Genomic DNA, 21,174 nt, shown 5'->3' on the forward strand with positions numbered 1-21,174 from the left:
GCATGAGGTCCCAAGTTCAACCTCCAGCAGCATATGTATCAGAGTGATGTATGGTTCTTTCTCTCTCTCCTATCTTTCCCATAAATAAATAGACAAAAATCTTAAAAAAAAAAAACAACTGTGGGATATATATGCAATAGACTACTACTCTGCAGTAAAAAAGATGTTATTGTTTCCTTTGGGACAAAATAGATGGCACTAGAGGTGAGTATGCTTAGTAAAATAAGTAATGAGATGAAAGACAACTACTTTAAGCTTTAACTCATGTGTGGAATTTACAGAACTGATACACATGAGTTTTCAAAACAAACAACCCCAGAACCAAGCAAACTGTTTTTTTTAAATATTTATTTATTCCCTTTTGTTGCCCTTGTTGTTTTATTGTTGTAGTGATTATTGTCGTTGTTGTTGGATAGGACAGAGAGAAATGGAGAGAGGAGGGAAAGACAAAGAGGGGGAGAGAAAGATAGACACCCCAGACCTGCTTCACTGCTTGTGAACTAACTTCCCTGCAGGTGGGGAGCCAAGTGTTCCAAACCGAGATCCTTCCGCCAGTCCTTGCACTTTGCACCACCTGCGTTTAACCTGCTGTGCTACCACCTGACTCTCACAAACTGTTTTTTTTTTGTTTTTTTTTTAGGAATTTATTTGTTTATTCATGAGATAGGAAGAGAGAAAGAACCAGACATCACTCTGGCAACATGTGCTGCCGGGGATCGAACTCGGGACCTCATGGCTGAGAATCCAATGCTTTATCCACTGCACCACCTCCCGGACCAAACTGTTTTTTAAGACTTATGAGAACTGTGGTGATCATCTTTGGGAGATGGGAGGGTGGGAACACAAAACTTCGGTACTGGGTGTGGTGTGGAACTATACATTGTAACCTTAAAATAGTATAACCTACTATTAATCACAAATAAAATATGGGGGGAAAAAACTCCTGTTCTTTGTATGCCATCCACTATTTTAAATTTTTCAGAAGCCAAAATGGACTAAGCAACTAGAACTCTCCAGTACTACTAGTGAGACTGGAAAATTGTCCGCTTTGAAAAAATTAAAAAGTTTGGCAGTGGGTGGAAGGTAGATAGCATAATGGTTATGCAAACAGACTCTCAAGTCTGTGGCTCCAAAGTCCCAGGTTCAATCCCCCACACCACCATTAGCCAGAGCTGAAGAGTGCTCTGGTAAGAAAAAAAAAAAGTTTGGCAGTTCCTATTGAATCAACAGTTAAGAATCTCACTCTAGGGAGACAGGCGGTGGCACAGCGGGTTAAGCACACGTGGAGCAAAGCACAAGGACCAACTTAAGGATCCTGGTTCGAGTCCCAGGATCCCCACCTGCAGGGGAGTCGCTTCACAGGCAGTGAAACAGGTCTGCAGGTGTCTATCTTTCTCTCCCCTTCTTCTTTCCCTCCTCTCTCCATTTCTCTCTGTCCTATCCAACAACAATGGCATCAATAACCACAAGGGCAGCAAAAGGGAAAATAAATAAATATTTAAAAAAAAATCTCTCGGGGTCAGGTGGTGGTGCACCTGGTGAAATGCACACATTACAGTGCGCAAGGACCTGGGTTCAAGCCCCTGGCTCCCACCTGCAGGGGGAAAGCTTCATGAGTGGTGAAGCAAGGCTGCAGATGTCTCTCTCTCTCTCACTTTCTCCCTCCCCCTCCCTTCTCAATTTATCTCTGTCTCTATTCAATAATAAATAAAGATATATTCTTTAAAAAAAAGTGTTTTTTTAAAAAAAAAACTCTATGCCATTTACTCAGGAAAAATAAAAATATATGCCCACACAAATATTTGAAAGCAGACACAGCAGCAATACGTAACACTCAGAAACTATAAACTATTCAATTTTTTCCCAACTATTTTCTTCATTGATTGACAAATGGGTGAATAAACTGGTATAGCTCCATAGAGTTGGAACACTCCAGAAATTTTTACTAAGTAGAAGACTATACATTGTATAATTGCATTCTAGAAACAATACACTCCTCCAAGCATTTATCTTTAAAAAGCAATTTTTCATATGGATTTCACACTGAGAGTGACATTAACAGCTCTTATTTAGCATATAAAACAACAGAAGAAGGGCTGGCACAATAACTCACTTGGAGGTCCTGTTCTATAATCCACCCACTACAGTACACTTGGCATCGTGTCCCCTGTGGGGCTTGTGTTAGCAACCAGACTAACTTCTTAACTTATAAAGAGGGTACACTCTGATATTTGTCTCACAGGCAAGTCCAGCATTTAAATGGTATCTGGGAAACCCAAACATCTCCCATTTGGAAAGTAAATTCTAAAGGATAATGGAGAAGCAGATCAGGTTCTACTGTCAACAAACGAGTTATGGCTTTAGTTCTCAATGAGGTGTTACATTCCAGCCTTGCTCAGCCAAAAATTCTGGTTATTCTTGCACTAACCTTCCACCAAAGATAATTATGGGCATATTTTTTTGTTGAGGGCCATATCTGCTTATTTCAAGTGCCTCTTTGATCTTTATAATCTGTGCACAAAGATGCTGGGTGAAGCACTGAATGTAATGGCAAAATAAAAACATGCCCATTAATATGGGCTAGCTGAATTATCATAGATCTTTGTTTTGTTTTGTTTTTATTTGTTTGTTTACCAGAGCACTGTCCAGGTCTGACTTATGTATGGTGGTCTGAAGGATTGAATCTAAGGCTTTGAAGCCTCAGGCATGAGAGTCCCTTTGATAACCATTATACTATTTCCTCTGCCCTACCACTTATTAATTGTAAGCTCCATCTCAATTGAACATACATGTGGTCCAGGAGGTGGCAGAGTGAATAAGGGATTGGGCTTTTAAGCATGTGGTTCAGAGTTCCATCCCTGGCAACACATGTACCAAAGTGATTTCTGGTTTTTTTTCTCTCCTCCTATCTTGCTCATAAATAAATAGTTTTTTTTAAACACTAGACTTGGTTATAAACAGTATTTAAATTTTTTTATTATCTTTATTTATTTATTGGATAGAGACAGAAATTCAGAGGGAAGAGAGGGATAAAGAGGGTGAGAGATGGAGGAACACCTGCAACACTGCTTCACCACTTGTGAAGCTTTCCCTCTGCAGGTGGGGACTGGGGGCTCGAACCTAGGTTCTTGTGCATTGTATCATGTGCACTCAACCAGGTGCACCACCACCGTCCCCATAAATAGATTTTTTTTTTAAAGATACATTAAAATATCACTGCCCGACTTCCAGAGGCGGGGCTATGGAGCAGCAGCAGCTGTGTTTCTCTCCTCTCCTCGCCCGCCTGGGTCAACTAGGAATACCAAAGGAGACCACCTGGGACCACAACAAGACTTCAGGAACCCACCAAATCACCGGTAAGTGCAAACACGTGTGGCTCTCTGTCCTATCCAAAAACAATGGCATCAATAACAAAAATAATAATAACCACAACGATAAAACAACAAGGGCAACAAAAGGGGAAAAATGACCTCCAGGAGCAGTGGATTCGTGGTGCAGGCACTGAGGCCCAGCAATAACCCTGGAGTAAAAAAAAAAAAAATTCACTCGTGAAGCAGACCCCCCAGCAGGTGGGGAACCCAGGGGTTTGAACCCAGGTCCTTTGCTCTTGATAATACATGCACTTAGCTGGGTGTGCCACTGCCTGGCCCTTTTTTCCATTTGTATATGTCTAAAATATCTTTTAACAGTTAACGCAGTACAACACCAGCTTTACCAGGCCCAAAGACCGGGGCTTATGCCCCTGGTCACCACATAAAGAGGGAGATTTGTGGTCTGGGTGGTAGTGCAGTGGATAAAGCAATGGGACTCTCAAGCATGAGGTCCTGAGTTCAATCCCTGGCAGCACATGTACCAGGATGATGCCTGGTTCTTTCTCTCTCCTCCTATGTTTCTCATTAATAAATAAATAAAATAAAATAAAAAAGAGGTAGCTTCATAAGTGTTGGGACAGTGATATGGCGCCTCACCTTTCTCTCCTCTTCTCTGTTTCTTTTTTTTTAATTTTATTTATTTATTCATGAAAATAGGATGAGAGAGAGAGAACCAGACATCACTTTGGTACATGTGCTGCTGGAGATTGAACTCAGAACCTCATGGTTGAGAATCCAATGCTTTATCCACTGAGCCACCTCCCAGGCCACCCCTGTTTCTCTTTTCTTTTCTTTTTTCTTTTCTCTTTTAATAATCCTGGAGGCAATAAAACTGCTGCGCTACCACCTGACTCCCCACCCCTGTTTCTATGTATGATTGAAATGAAAAACACTAAGATCAGAGGACTCTACAGGTAGGAAACCCTGGTGGCAATATATATATATTTTAAATATATATATATATATATTTTTTTTTTTAAAAAAAAAAAACCTTTTAAAGTGGGTCTGACAGGCTGGAGAAACAGTTCAGATTGTTAGAACACCAATTTGTATGCCAAGGTCCTAGAGGTCCCAGATTCAATCCCTAACCCTACCTTAAGCTAGAGCTGGGCAGTGCTCTGGTCCTTTCTCACACTCCCTTTCATTCTGTCTGCCTCTTTCATAAAAATAATAAATAGGGAGAGTCAGGTGGTATAGCACAGCGGGTTAAGCGCAGGTGGTGCAAAGTGCAAGGACCAGCGTAAGGATTCTGGTTCCAGTGTAAGGATTCTGGTTCGAGCCCGGATTCCCACCTGCAGGGGAGTTGCTTCACAAGTAGTGAAGCAGTTGTGCAGGTGTCTGTCTTTCTCTCCCCCTCCTTTCTCCATTTCTCTCTGTCCTACCTAACAATGACGACATAAATAGCAACAACAATAATAACTACAACAATAAAACAACAAGGGCAACAAAAGGGAATAAATATTTAATAATATAATAGTAATAATAATAATAATAAATAGGGGCCGGGTGGTGGTGCACCTGATTGAGCGCACGTTACTGTGAGAAAATGGAATTCCCCAAATTTAGACTAGTTTATTGAAGATGTCTTAGAAACTAGATAAGATGAAATTACACTAATGCACTAATTGTTTCAGCTCCGCACCAGGCAGATACAAATGTTCATCTTGAAACTGCATACCCTGTAACCCCTGCTTCCTCAGCTATATGTTAACCTGTCCATTTGGCTTCTGTAAACACTGCTTGCTTCTTCCCTAGAAGACAAGAATGGAATGGTCTCCTTGAGACTTTTACCCCAAAGATAAATTAGCAAGGACATGCAGGACCGTCCCCCTTCACTTTTCCCTTTAAAGGGGGGTGAATTTCAAGCCTGGTTATCTCAGAGCGACAGGACCAGACTTGGTACTGGCCTGAGATCACCCATCTGGGTTTGTCTTGTCTTGTCTTTTGGTGTTGTCTCTGTGTTAAGTCTGAGTACTGGCCTTATTTTCAGTCTTTCAAACTTAAGAAAAATTCCTTTTATTCCACTTATATATGGGAGTCATGTCAGTTTGTGTAGGTCTGGATCAGAAGTGCTCTTACAGTTACAATACACAAGGATTCAGGTTCAAGCCCCCGGTCCCACCTGCAGAGGGAAAGCTTCACAAGTGGTGAAGCAGTACTGCAGGTGTCTCTCTGTCTCTCTCCCTATCTCCCCTCCCCTCTCAATTTCTGACTGTCTCTATCAAATAAATAAAGATAATTAAAACATTTAATTATATATATATTAATTAAATGGACCTGACAACATATTTTATCATTCCTGCTTTTTGGGGGACAATGTTCAATGAAAGTTCTAAAGTGAGACGGGAGGCCTGGGAGATAGCCTAATGTTTATACAAAAATCCTTTCATGCTTCTGGTACTGAAGGTCCCAGGTTTAATCCCCAGCACCACCATAAGCCAGAGCTAAGCAGGGCTCTGGTAAAAAAAATAATAAAATTAAATTTAAAAAAGAGTCTTAAAAAGGGGAGGGAAGGAAGGGGGAGTTGTAGGGATGGTTCACCTGGTACAATGCACACTTTACCATACTGGAAAACCCAGGTTTGAACCCCCAGCCACTACTTGGGATAGCCTGCACCTGGTGGTGTCTCTCCTGTCTCTCTCTGTCTGTCTCTTATACTCTGGGTTAAGGGGGGAAAATGCTTAAAATTCAATTCTGTGGTCTGGAAAATGGCACAATGGATAAAGCATTGTATTCTCAAGTTTGAGGTCCCAATTTCAATTCTCAGCAGCACATGTACTAGATTGATGCTTTGGTTCTCTCTCTCCCTCCCCCCTCCTGACTCTATCATAAATAATTTAAATAAATTAGATATTGTTAAAAAATCAATTCTAGGGGGTCAAGCAGTGGCACATCAGGTTAAGCACACATGTCACCATGCACAAGGACCTGATATCCAGCCTTTCCCCCACCTAAGGGGGAAGCTTCATGAGCAGTGAAGTAGGTCTGCAAATGTCTCTCTTTCACTCTCTCTATCTCCCCTTCTGTCTCTCAGTTCCTCTGTCTCTATCAAATAAAGGAAGAGAGAAAGGAAAGGAAGAAAGAAAGAAAAAGAGAAAGAAAGAAAGCCAATTTTCAGTGAAATCACGAGGCAGAGTGGTGCTTTAGTTAATAGCCTGTCTCTAGGCCCTGTCAACAAACTTTGAATATTAATTCAATGACATTAGTCCAGAAAGCTTTGAAATCATGTGTCGCATTTTTACGTTTAAATAAGTACAGATAAAGTATTTCTAACTCGCAGAGCAGCAGCTGATCTGTTTCTCTCTTCTCCCGGATCAACTAGGAATACCAAAGGAGACCACCTGGGACCAAAACAAGACAGGACTAGGAGGACTTCAGGAACCCACCAAATCACTGGTGAGTGCAAACATGTGTAGCTGGTGGTCAGAGAGGAGCCTAGGGAGAGATTAAGTGGCTGGTAACAGACTGGCAGTTTATCAGTTGAGACACCACCTCCAATCTGTTCCACCAACAAGGGGACGGCTGAAGGGAGGAGAGGACTCCTCAGAGACTCACCAAGTGCAACTCTGAGTCTCCATTGCTACTACCCTCAGATTCTGGAGCAGTGGCAAGGAGGACCTGTGCTGAAACCAGGGGACAGAGAACTAACCAGGACACTCAGGAGAAGACCTATACCTCGGTGGCATAGCTGAGGGGCTGTGAAAGTCTCTTTGCATAACCACTGGATTAGCTCTGCCACACCCTGCTTTATCTCTTGGTCAGGAGTCAGTGATTAAGCTAGGAAGCCTGCGTATAGTTTAAAAGCCATCAGGCTCCCATAGCCTACAGAGAAGAAAAAAAAAAAAAGGCTTTTAAACCACTGAGCTCCAACTTAGGGATTAAAATACTATTGAAACAACTGTTAACTTGAACCACTGTGAACCCTTTAATTACCTTACTTAGACACAAGTCAATCCAGAAAATAGTGATCAGTAATTTGAAAAGTACTGAGAGAGGGACCTCATAACGTAATATATAAAATGGTTAAACCAACAAGAAGAAATATTAGAGAAATGAACCAGGACAATAGTCCAGCTAAAAGCCCCCCAAAGAGTAAAGCACAAAATAATGAAGTCAACATCCAAACACTAGCTAAGGAAATAATCACAGGAGTGAGTAAAGAATTTGAAAAAATTGTCATCAGAAATACAGAAACAACAAATGAGACTCTGGAAGAAAACACTAACTATCTCAAGGTTATTAGAGAGCTGAAAGCTGAAATAGCTGAGATAAGAACACAACTAGCTGAACAAGCTAAAACAGTATCAGAACAGGGTAACAAAATAGATGAACTCCAGAAAACAGTAGAAGGCAGAGAGAATAGAAGCAATAAGGCTGAAGACAGAATTAGAAAGATCAAGGACGAATTAGAGACAACTAAAAAAGAAGTAAAAGTTCTCAAAAAGAGATTAAGGGATACTGAAAACAACAACAGAGACCTATGGGATGACTTCAAAAGAAACAATATACGCATTATTGGCTTACCAGAAGAAGAAAGAGAGGGAGGGGAAGAAAGCATTCTTCAGGCCATAATAGCTGAAAACTTCTCTAGTCTAGACAACATCAAAGACATAAAGGTTCAAGAAGGCCAGAGGGTCCCAAACAGAATTAACCCAGACTTAAAGATACTAAGACACATCATATTTAGAATGGAAAGGAATAAGGATAAAGAAAGGATCCTGAAGGCTGCAAGAGAAAAACAAAGAGTCACCTACAGAGGAAAACCCTTAAAACTAGCAGCAGACTCATCCACACAAACACTATAGGCCATGAGAGAATGGCAAGATATCTATTGAGTACTCACTGAGAAAGGCTTTCAACCAAGAATACTATATCCTGCTAGACTGTCATTCAAACTAGATGGAGGCATCAAAACCTTCTCAGACAAGCAACAGTTGAAGGAATCAACTATCACCAAGCCTGCCTTGAAAGAAGTTCTGAAAGGTCTCCTATAAACAGTCAGACCACCATAAATAGGCCATATATCAGAACACTCTAAAACTCTACAAGAATGGCATTAAAATATCTTCAATCTTTGATATCAATAAATGTCAATGGCCTCAATTCACCTATTAAAAGACACAGAGTAGGAAGATGGATCAAAAAACACAACCCAACAATATGCTGTCTACAGGAAACCCACCTAACTCAACAAGACAAACACAGACTCAAAGTGAAAGGATGGAAAACTATCATACAAGCCAATGGCCCACAAAAAAGGGCAGGAACAGCTATTCTCATATCTGACATGATAGACTTTAAAATAGATAAGATTAAAAAGATAGGAATGGACACTACTTAATGCTCAGAGAATCAGTCAATCAAGAGGACTTAACAATTATTAACATCTATGTACCCAATGAGAAGCCATCTAAATACATCAAACGTCTACTGAAAGAGCTACAGCAATATATTAACAGCAACACAGTCATAGTGGGGGACTTCAACACCCCATTCTCTCAACTTGACAGATCATGCAGGCAGAAAATCAATAAAGGCATAAGGGAGCTAAATGAGGAGATAGATAAACTAGAACTATTGGAAATTTTCAGAGTCATTCATTCCAAGAAACTGGAATACACATTTTACTCAAGTCCACATGGGTCATTCTCAAGGATAGACCATATGTCAGGCCACAAAGACAGCATTAGCAAATTCAAGAGCATTGAAATCATCCCAAGCATCTTCTCTGACCACAGTGGAACTAAACTAACACTTAACAATCAACAAAAGATTAGTAACAGTCCCAAAATGTGGAAGCTCAACAGTACATTCCTTAACATCTACTGGGTCAAAGAGGAAATCAAGGAAGAAATCAAAATGTTTTGAGAGTTCAATGAAAATGAAGACACAAGCTATCAAAATATTTGGGACACAGCTAAGGCAGCACTGAGAGGGAAGTTCATAGCCATACAAGCACACATTAGGAAACAAGAAAAAGCACAAATAAACAGCCTGATTGCACATCTTAAAGACCTAGAAGAAGAACAAAGGAACCCTAAAGCAACCAGAAGGACAGAAATCACTAAAGTTAGGGCAGAAATCAATAACATTGAAAATATGAAACCATACAAAAGATCAACGAAATTGGATAGTATATGAAAGAGGCAACATCACAACAGACACTGCAGAAATTCAATGTATCATGTGAGGCTTCTATGAACAACTATATGCCACCAAGCTAGAGAACCTGGAAAAAATAAACAATTTCCTACATACCTACCAACTTCCAAAACTAAGTAAAGAGGAAGTAGATAACAGGCCCATCACAGCTAATGAAATTGAAACAGTTATCAAAAATCTTCCCAAAAAATAAAAGTCCTGGACCAGATGGTTTTACAAATGAATTCTACAAAAACCTTCAAAGAAGAACTAATACCTTTACATTTAAAAGTCTTCCAGAAGATTGAAGACACTAATATACTCCCTTCCAGCTTCTATGAAGCCAACATCACTCTGATACCAAAAGCAGACAGGGACAACCAAAAAAGAAAACTACAGACCAATATCTCTGATGAACATAGATGTGAAAATATTGAACAAAATTCTAGCCAACCAGATACAGCAGTATATTAAAAATTGTTCATCATGACCAAGTGGGGTTTATCTCAGGCATGCAAGGTTGGTTTAATATACGTAAATCAATCAACGTGATCCACCACAAAAAAAAAAAAAAAAACCACCACATGGTCATATCAATAGATGCAGAGAAAGCCTTTGACAAAAATACAACATCCCTTTATGATCAAAACACTACAAAAAATGGGAATAGATGGAAAATAATTCCTGAAGATAGTGGAGTCTATATATAGCAAACTTACAGCCAACATACTCAATGGTGAAAAACTGGAAGCATTTCCCCTCAGATCAGGTACTAGACAGGGATGCCCACTATCACCATTACTATTCAACATAGTGTTGGAAGTTCTTGCCATAGCAATCAGGCAGGAGCAAGGAATTCAAGGGATACAGATTAGAAGAGAAGAAGTCAAACTCTCCCTATTTGCAGATGACATGATAATATACACAGAAAAACCTAAGGAATCCAGCAAGAAGCTTTTGGAAATCATCAGGAAATACAGTAAGGTGTCAGGCTACAAAATTAACATTCAAAAGTCAGTGGCATTCTGTTGGGCCTTAAAGCCAGCCCCCCTGCTCTGCTTACAAAATCATTGTTTTGCCTGAAAGATCCCCACCACCACGAATCCCCTCAGGGTATTGCTAATTCAGTTAAAATCATTGCAATAGTTGCTAAGAACACTTCCACCTTCCCAACATACCTTTTGCCTCTCTCTACCCCCTTTCCTAGCCAATCCCGTCCTGACTTGCCACTTCTGAAATTCTCCCATAAAAGCCTCTCCTGTTCCCGCTTTCACTCTCTTTGCTCTTTTCTCTTCCGCAACCCGACCCAGAGAACGGCTAGTGGGCACAGTGGGAGGCGGCCATTTTGCTAGCTCCACGTGGCCTAAACTGCTGTGCTCACACCCAATTCTGGAGCGTCTGCGTGAATAAAGATTTGCGTTCCCGCTCCGCCACAAGTTCGTGGTCTCTTCTCTTTCCCCTGAGATGCAACCTGACAGCATTCCTCTATGCAAACACTAAGTTAGAAGAAGTTGAAATCCAGAAATCAATTCCTTTTACTATAACAACAAAAACAATAAAATATCTAGGAGTAAATCTAACCAAAGAAGTGAAAGACTTGTATACTGAAAATGATGAGTCACTACTCAAGGAAATTGAAGAAGACACAAAGAAATGGAAAGATATTCCATGTTCATGGGTTGGTAGAATTAACATCATCAAAATGAATATATTACCCAGAGCCATCTACAAATTTAATGCTATCCCCATCAAGATCCCAACCACATTTTTTAGGAGAATAGAACAAATGCTACAAATGTTTATCTGGAACCAGAAAAGACCTAGAATTGCCAAAACAATCTTGAGAAAAAAGAACAGAATTGGAGGCATCACACTCCCAGATCTCAAATTGTATTATAGGGCCATTGTCATCAAAACTACTTGGTACTGGAACATGAATAGACATACTGACCAGTGGAATAGAATTGAGAGCCCAGAAGTGAGCCCCCACACCTATGAACATCTAATCTTTGACAAAGGGGCCCAGACTATTAAAAGGGGAAAGCAGAGTCTCTTCAACAAATGGTGTTGGAAACAATGGGTTGAAACATGCAGAAGAATGAAACTGAACCACTATATTTCACCAAATACAAAATTAAATTCCAAGTGGATCAAAGACTTGGATGTTAGATCACAAACTATCAGATACTTAGAAGAAAATATTGGCAGAATTCTTTTCCGCATAAATTTCAAAGACATCTTCAATGAAACAAATCCAATTACAAAGAAGACTAAGGTAAGCAGAAACCTATGGGACTACATCAAATTAAAAAGCTTCTGCACAGCTAAAGAAAACTACTACCCACACCAAGAGACTCCTCACAGAATGGGAGATCTTTACATGCCATACATCAGACAAGAGGCTAATAACCAGAATATATAAAGAATTTGCAAATCTCAACAACAAGACAACAAATAACCCCATCCAAAAATGGGGGAGAACAGAATATTCACCACAGAAGAGATCCAAAAGGCCAAGAAACACATGAAAAAATGCTCCAAGTCTCTGATTGTCAGAGAAATGCAAATCAAGACAACAATGAGATATCACTTCACTCCTGTGAGAATGTCATACATCAGAAAAGGTAACAGCAGCAAATGCTGGAGAGGGTGTGGGGTCAAAGGAACCCTCCTACACTGCTGGTGGGAATGTCAATTGGTCCAACCTCTGTGCAGAAGAGTCTGGAGAACTCTCAGAAGGCTAGAAATGCCCTATGACCCTGCAATTCCTCTCCTGGGGATATATTCTAAGGAACCCAACACACACATTAAAAAAGATCTGTGTACACATATGTTCTTGGCAGCACAATTTGTAATAGCCAAAACCTGGAAGCAACCCAGGTGTCCAACAACAGATGAGTGGCTGAGCAATTTGTGGTATATATGTAATGGAATACTACTCAGCTATAAAAGATGGTGACTTCACCGTTTTCAGCTGATCTTGGATGGACCTTAAAAAATTCTTTTTCTTTTCTTTTTTCAACCAGAGCACTCTTCAGCTCTGGTTTATAGTGTTGTGGGGGATTGAACCTCAGACTTTGGAGGCTCAGGTATGAAAGCCTCTTTGCATAACAATTATGCTATCTACTCTGGCCCCCAATCTTTCTTCAATGAAGCCCAGCACACTAAGTGCCCTTATTAAAAGTCACTTATCTTTGCCGGGCCTGTTTTCTCCTCTGTATAATGTTTATGAGGTATTGCAAAGATCAGGAACATTTTTATATTTATTTTAATAAGATACTTTGGGGGCGGAAGGTTGTGCATCTGCTTAAGCGCACAGTTACTATGCCCAAGGACCCAGGTTCAAGGCCTCCGCCCCCACCTGCGGGGGGAAAGGGAATACTTGTGAAGCAGATCTGCAGATCTGTCTCTCACCCTATCTCTCTCTACTCCTCGTTCTGGGAGCAGTGGATTCAGGCACCGAGTTCCAGCAATAATCCTGGCGGAAGGAATATGAAACAGATGGGGACCACTTTAAAAAAGTGGAAAAAAGATGGCCGGGTGGTGGCGCACCAAGTAGAGCGCACATATTACCGTGCACAACGGCCTGGGTTCGAGCCTCCGGTCCCCTCTTGCAGGGGAACGAGCCCCCGGCCCCCACCTGCAGGGGGAAGGCTTTAGGAGTGGTGAAGCAGGTTTGCAGGTGTCTCTGTCTCTCTCTTCTCTATCTCCCCTCCTCCTCTCAATTTCTGGCTGTCTCTATCCAATAAATAAATAAAGATAAAATTTTTTTTAAAAAAGCAGGAAAAAGGGGCCCCCGCAGTAGCTCAGCGAGATAAGCACACAGGGCGTGAAGCCCAAGGACTGGCTTTAGAATCCCAGTTCCAGCTCTGGCTCCCCACCTGCAGGGCGGTCGCTTCACAAATGGTCTTTCTCTCCCCCTCTCTGTCTTCCCTTCCTCTCTTGATGTTTCTCTGTCCTATCCAACAACAACAAGAACAACAAGAAAAAGGGCAAAAAAATGGGGGGGAAAATGGCCTCCAGGAGCAGTGGATTCGTAGTGCAGGCAATGAACCCCAGGCATAACCCTGGAGGGGAAAAAAAAAAAAGCGGGGGTGGTGACGGACTGCACCAGAGCACTGCTCAGTTCTGGTTTATGGTGGTGCTGGGGATTGAATGAGGATCTTTTTGCATTACCATTATACTGTCTCCTCAGCAATTTAAGACCAGAAATTTTACTCGCAGAAGGTACCTGTCATGCAGTAGTCACCCAAGACCCAAGAAACGATGAAGGTTCTGCAGACGCCGGGATTCATGCATGGCGCCTCCACACCGCACAGTGACCTGGTTCAACAGGCCACGAAATCAAACAAGCCAAGGCCTTTGACTAGACTGCAACCGAGCTCACAGAAGACCATAGAAATATAACATTTGGGGAGGGCTTTGCTTTTTTTTTTTTTTTAAAATCTGTAGAGGAGCAGACACCCCTTGGAGAGCAGAAGTCGCATTTGAAAGCCTTGGGGAACAGGAGGGGAGACCCCTCCGAGGCCGCGCAGCCTAACAGACTCCCGCTCTTCCCAGGAAACTCCTCCAGGCCGGAAGGCAGAGTCCGAGGAAGCGGGGTCCGCGCTTACCAAAGCCAAGTGCACCAGGGCGTCATAGCAAAGCCAGGCGAGCGCCCCGCGGTCCGCAGCCCCGCGCCCGCGTCCCAGCCGCAGCCCCAGCGCGCAGCCCGCGCACAGTAGCCAGGCGCACAGCAGCAAAGGCCCTGCCGCCGCACACATACTTTAAGCGAGCTTACTGGGCCAGGCACCGCCCGACCACCACCAGTCAAGACTTCACGGGGCGGGCCGTGCGCGGGGCGGGGGCTTTCAGGGGCGGGGCCTGCGGCGGCCCGCACACAGCCTCCCTCCTCCGCTCACCAGACCCCAGCTTTCATCCAGCTCATCAGCTCGCTCAATGGCTCCGGACCACGCCCCTAGGTCTGGTTATAGGGTCCCGCTGTTCCACCCGATTTTACTTTTTCCGCACATATTTTAAATAATTTGTAAGAATCTAATAAACTTAACATCATTTTAATATTTATGATTTTAATCACTTTAAAATGATTTTAAGTATGAAATAATAAATTTTTTAAATTTATTTTTATTTTCCCTTTTTGTTGCCCTTGTTTTTGTTGTTGTAGTTATTATTGTTGTAGTTATTGATGTGGTCGTTGTTAGAACAGAGAGAAATGGAGAGAGGAGGAGAAGATAATAAGAGAGAAAGATAGACACCTGCAGACCTGCTTCACCCGGTGGGATCCTTACTCCAGTCCTTGCGCTTCGCACCACGTGCGCTTAACCCGCTGCGTTACCGAAATAATAAATTTTTAAGATTTTTTATAACTTGATTTGATAGGACACGAAGAAATTTAGAGAAGGGAGATAGGGAGAGAGACATCCACATCCAGGCTTCCACCTGGTGAAACGTCCCTCCCTGCAGGTGGGGACCCAATAGTTGAACCCAGGCCCTTGCACATAGGTTATATGTGGCTCAACCAGATGCACCACCGCTGGGCAAAGCAATTTGACTTTAAAAAAAAACCCAAAAAACAAAAAACTACTGGAGAAGGAGTAGATAGTATAATGGTTATGCATAGAAATTTCATGCCTGAGGCTCCAAAGTCCCAGAGTCAATCTCCCACACCACCATAAGGCAAAGCTGAGCCGTGCTCTGGTAATAAATAATCTATACATTACAGGAAAAGAAACAAGGCATCACTGTGGACCATCAATAGCCAAGGATTGTATTTAGGACCCCATGCTTGAGAGGCTAAGGTTTTAATTCACTGTGCCACCTCCTGGTTCATATGCATTAACTTTTTAACTAAGAGGAGTCCAAAAGTGAAGGATAGGTGGTGGGAGCTTTACAATAGAGAGAGAATTTTAGGGGCAAAGGTTCTAAAGAATTTTTGCAAGTCTTGCAGTTTTTGCAAGGTTCAGAGAGACTTAGCATCTTTATAGACTTCAGCAAGCCTTTTAAAGCCTTTGGTTTAACTGTTACCCACCTTCCTCTCTCTCTCCCCCCTTTCCCTCTTTTCATTTATTAGTAAGACTAAGGAAACCTATTTCTTTAGAAACCCAGTATGAGGGGGCCGGGCGGTAGTGCAGTGGGTTAAGCGCACATGGCACTAAGCGCAAGGATCTGGGTTCCAGCACCTGGCTCCCCACCTGCAGGTGTCTTTCCTTCTCTCCCCCTCTCTATCTTCTCTTCTCTCGATTTCTCCCTGTCCTATCCAATAGCAACAAAATAGAAAAAATGGCCCCCACCAATAATGGATTGGTAGTTTAGGCACCCAGCCCCATGGAACCTCAGTTCCCCAGGGCCCCATCTCACCTCGAAAAGATAGAAGCAGGCTGGGGGTATGGATTGACCTGTCAACATCCATGTCTAGAGAAGAAGCAATTACAGAAGCCAGATATTCCACCTTCTGCACCCCATGAAAAATTTGGTCCATATTCCCAGAGGGATAAAGAATAGGGAATCTTTGAATGGAGGGGATAGGATAGGGAACTCTGATCGAGGGAAATGTATGGAATTGTACTCCTGTCATCCTACAATCTTGTTAATTATTATTAAATCACTAATAAAATTTATATTGAAAAAACAGAAAGGGAAGGGGTAGAAAGCATAGTGGTTATGCAAAGAGACTCATGCCTGAGGCTCTGAAATCCCAGGTTCAATCCCCCGCACCATGGTAAGCCAGTGCTCTGGTGTTTGTCTCTGTCTTTCTCTCTCTGCATCTCTCTCAAAAATAAAATAAAGTATAAAAAAAAAAACAGATCACAAAACTGTGGAAAAGAGGAGCAGTAAGTCTTATCAGTTCAGTGCTAGATGCTAGATGCTGTATTCTATTGTCTCACTTCAAGACAATCCTGGAACAGCTGTTATTTTTTTCCTCACCAAAATTACTGCTAGGGCTAGATGCCTGCATAACTACACAATTTCTAGTGATCTTTTAAATCATTATTACCCCTTTTTTCTTTCTTTTCTAATAGAAGCAATAAGGTAAGAGGGAGAGAAGGAGAGAGGGAGGGAGAGAGAGAAGAGATCACTGCAGCACTCCTTCTTCACTGCTCAAGCTTCCCCAATGCAGGTAGGGACTAGGTGCTCGAACCCAGGTCCTTGAGTATGGTACCATGTGTGTTCTACTGTGTGTACCATAACCTGGCCCCCACTGCTTTGTCTTTTTTATTATTATTGATTAAATAGTGATTTATAAGATTATAAGTTAAGGGGCCAGATAGTGGTGCACCTGGTTGAGCACATATTACAGTGTGCAAGGACCCAAGTTCGAGCCCCAGGTCCCACCTGCAAGGGGAAAGCTTTGTGAGCGGTGAAGCAGTGTTGTAGGTGTCTATCTCTCTCCCTCTATTACCCCCTGCCCTCCTGATTTCTGGCTGTCTCTAACCAATAAATAAGAATAATTAACTTGCCCAAGGCCTCTGGGAAGAGGTCAGAATCAGAATCTGTTATTAGATGTTCCTAAAGTCTCTGGGTTTGTTTGTTTGTTTGTTTTGTTTTGTTTTTACCAGAGCACTGCTCAGGTCTAGCTTATGGTGGTGCAATTGAACCTGGGGCTATGGAACCTCAAGCATGACAGTCTGTTTGCATAACCATTATGATATATACCCCTGCCCAAGTCTCTGCTTTTCAACACTGGATTCTGCTACCTTAACAAGGCAACTAAAACTCTCTAATAAAAGTGTCACTTACCTCAATTACCTCACTCATCTTTTCTCTAATGTGTTAGTATATTTTTATGGGTTTTCCATTTTCTCTCTTCTCTCTTCCTTAGGCTTTAAGATATAGCACTGGAGAAAAAGTTTTTGTTTTTTTGTTAAATGTAACTTATGACAACAATGATAAACAAGGGCAACAAGAGGGAAAATAAATTAAGTATTAAAAATTTTAAAATAAAAATGTAACTTATAAGCCAAGCTTGTTCTTTTTTTTTTTTTTTTTTCCTTTTTCCTTTTCTCCCTCCCTTGTCTCCAGGGCTTCACTGTTCTGGGCTGATTTTTTTTTTTTTTGTCTGAGTCAAAGGTTACACCAAAGCAGCAGAACTTGAACCTGGGTGGCATGCATGGTAAAGCAGGTTTTGCTAAGCCAAGCCTGCAATTTTAATTTTGTTTGGCCAGATAAAATACATGTTCAGATATAAACAAAGTAGTGTCTTAAAAAGTTATATGAGTGGTCGGGAAGTGGCACAGTGGATAAAGCATCGGACTCTCAAGCATGAGGTCCTGAGTTCAATCCCCGGCAGCACATGTACCAGAGTCATGTCTGGTTCTTTCTCTCTCTCCTCCTATCTTTCTCATGAATAAATAAAATCTTTAAAAAAAAAAGTTATATTAAAGAGAGAAGGGGAGAGAAAGAGAACCAGGCATTACAAAGCTTTATCCATTGTGTCACTTCCTAGGCTGCTGTTTTTTTTTTTTTTTTCCATCACCACTAAGATTACTGCTATGGTTCAGTGCCTACATAAAGAATCCACCGTTCCTAGTGACACCCGCCACTACATTTTTTATTTGATAGGACAAAAGATATTGAGAGGGGAGGAAGACATAAAGGACAAAGAGACTTCCTCAGGTCGTTCACATGGTAACATTCGCTCTAATGGTTGTGCCACTGCCTGGCCTGGAACTAATTGTTTTTTTTTTGTTTGTTTGTTTTTGAGAAGGAGGTGGACCATTCCTGGAAGTACTGCAATAGCAGGTCGATGCATGGAGTGGACAGAGCAAGCTCCTATTCCAACTCCCTGCCCAAAAAAAATCCAGTTAATATATTGTCCTTGGAGAGAGGACGTATCAGATATTAAACTGATAAGAACACTTTGGCTACACTTGGTCTTAGCCAAAAGGCTGAGAAGCGATTTGAACTAATTTTTTAGTATATACTTATACAAATGTGAACTGAATTATTCATTGCTTAAAAGCAAATTTTGCATTCATCTATTAAAAGGGAACTCTGTTGCGTGCTACAGCATGAACCCTGAGGATATCATGCTAGCTGAAATAAGCCAGTCACAGAGATAAATATTGTATGATTTCATTTACATGAGGTCTCAAAGGTAGTCAAATTCTAGAAATAGAAAATACAATGCTGGCTTCCAGGATCTGGGAGAATGGGAGAGAGGAGGAATTATTTAATTTTGCATATGAAAATATTCTGGAGAATATTTTACAATAATATGGATATACTTATACTACTTGATAGTACATTTAAAAATAGTTAAAATTGGGCTGGTGATATACCTCACTTTGCCATGTTGCACAATCCAGGTTTGAGCCAAGCTTCTGCCTCATTGAAGGATGCTTCAGTGCTGTGATCTTACACACACACACCACCAATGTGTCCTGCATCTCCGCTTCCCTAGAGCCCTTCCCCACTAGGGAAAGAGAGACAGGCATGGATCAACCTGTCAACGCCCATGTTCAGCAGGAAAGCCATTACAAAAGTCAGACCTTCAACCTTCTGTACCCCATAACAGAGTTAAAGAACAGGAAAGCTATCAGGGGAGGGGATGGGATACAGAGTTCTGGTGGTGGGAATTGTGTGAAGCTGTACCCCTCTTATCCTATGGTTTAGTCAATGTTTCCTTTTTATAAACAAAAAATAAAAAGATTTAGAGGACTGGCGGTAGCGCCGTGGGTTAAGCACACATGGCTCAAAGCACAAGGACCTGTGTAAGGATCCCGGTTTGAGCCCCTGGCTCCCCACCTGTGGAGGGGGGGGGGGGGAGTCTGCAGCTGTCTTATCTTTCTCTCCCCATCTTCCCCTCCTCTCTCAATTTCTCTCTGTCCTATCCAACAATGACAGCAGTAACGACAACGATAAACAACAAGGGCAACAAAAAGGGAAAAAAATAGCCCCCAGGAGAAGCAGATTCATAGTACAAGCACCGAGCCCCAGAAATAACCTTGGAGGCAAAAATTAAATTAAATTTTTAAAAAAGGATTTTTGGCAAACAGGTTAAAACTTCCTCTTGTGGCTTGGGAGGTTGTGAAGTAGATAAAGTGCAGGCCTCTAAAGCATCAGGTCCTGGCAGTGCATATGCACTGACTGATGTTCTGATTTTCTTCCCCTATTGCTCTCATTAATATTCTTATTTTAAAAATTATTTAAGGGAGCTGGGTGGTGGCTCACCAGGTTAAGTGCACATGGTGCCAAGCACAGGAATGGTGCAAGGAACCTGGTTTGAGCCCCTGGCTCCCCACCTCAGGGGGAGTCACTTCACAAGTGGTGAACCAGGTCTGTAGGTGTCTTTCTCTCCCCGTCTCCTCTTCCTCTCTTGACTTTTCCCTGTCCTATTCAACAGCAATAACAATAACAAAATAAAATAATGACAACAATAGTAACAACAACAACAAAATGGAAAAAATGGCCTCCAGGAGCAGTGGATTCATAGTGCAGGCACTGAGTCCCTGGAGGCAAAAAAAAAAAAAAAAAAAAACCCAAACAACTTTATACACAGAGAGCGAGAGACCGGGATACTACTTAAAGTGGTGTTGGGGACTGAACTTGGGATCTCAGCACCTCAAGTATTGAAGTCTTTTGCATAACCATTATGCTATCTCCCAGCCCCTTTTTTTTTTTTTTTTAATTTGGATGAAGATAGAAACTGAGACCCCACCTGCAGGGGAATCGCTTCACAGGCAGTGAAGCAGGTCTGCAGGTGTCTTTCTCTCCCCCTCTGTCTTCCCCTCCTCTCTGTCCTAACAATGACGACATCAATAACAACAACTACAACAACAATAAAAAACAACAAAGGCAACAAAAGGGAAAATAAATATTTTTTTAAAAGTTAGAAGCTGAGAAGGAAGGAGAGAAAGAGATACCTGTAGAACTGCTTCAAAACACTCATGAAACTTCCCCCTGAGGGTGGGAACAGGACACTTGAATCCAGGCCTCTGTACATGGTAACATGTACTCTACTAGGTGTGCCACCACCTAGTTCCTGCCAGCCCTACTCGTTATATATATATTTTAAATTTATTATCTTTATTTATTGGATAGAGGCAGCCAGAAATCGAAAGGGAAGGGGAAGATAGAGGAGACAGACAGAGACACCTGCAGCCCTGCTTCACCACTCGTGAAGCTTTCCCCTTGTAGGTGGGGACCAGGGGCTTGAACCTGAGTCCTTGAGCACTGTAACATGTGCACCCAACCAGGTACACCACCACCTGGCCCCCTTCTCAATTTATTTTAAAATTATGTTTATTTACTGGATAGAGACAGCCTGAAATTGAGAAGGGGGTGAGAGAGGGAGAGAGATAGACACCTGAAACCCTGCTTCACCACTTGCAGCTTTCCCCTGCATGTGGGGACCAGGGGTTTGAACTCAGGTCTTTGAGAATTGTAACGTGCACTCAACCAGGTGTACCACCACCCAGCCCCACTATTGTTATTTTTTGAATATTTATTTATTTATTCCCTTTTGTTGCCCTTGTTTATTTTATTTATAAAAAGGAAATACTAACAAAACTATAGGATAAGAGGGGTACAACTCCACACAATTCCCACCACCAGAACTCCGTATACCAACCCCTTCCCTGATAGCTTCCTAGGCTTTATCCCTCTGGGAGTATGGACCCAAGGTCATTGTGGGATACAGAAGGTGGAAGGTCTGACTTCTGTA

At 41.9% G+C, this 21,174-nt stretch overlaps 1 protein-coding gene and 1 non-coding gene across 2 annotated transcripts in view; both read right to left on the bottom strand.

Moving 5' to 3' along the window:
* The window catches only part of EBPL (EBP like), a 44,357-nt gene extending 30,082 nt beyond the window's left edge, over positions 1–14,275 (bottom strand). The window contains exon 1 of the mRNA XM_007535067.2: positions 14,126–14,275. Coding sequence (XP_007535129.1) covers positions 14,126–14,275 — 150 coding nt within the window. The remainder of the gene's footprint in view (positions 1–14,125) is intronic.
* Positions 14,276–18,214: 3,939 nt separating this feature from the next.
* Positions 18,215–18,409, bottom strand: LOC132539556 (U2 spliceosomal RNA). The gene has a single exon (XR_009550911.1). It is a non-coding gene; the product is annotated as a U2 spliceosomal RNA (small nuclear RNA).
* Between the last annotated feature and the right edge of the window lie 2,765 nt (positions 18,410–21,174).

The sequence above is a fragment of the Erinaceus europaeus genome, chromosome 7 (genome assembly GCF_950295315.1).
Source record: "Erinaceus europaeus chromosome 7, mEriEur2.1, whole genome shotgun sequence".
Classification (NCBI taxonomy): Eukaryota; Metazoa; Chordata; class Mammalia; order Eulipotyphla; family Erinaceidae; genus Erinaceus; species Erinaceus europaeus.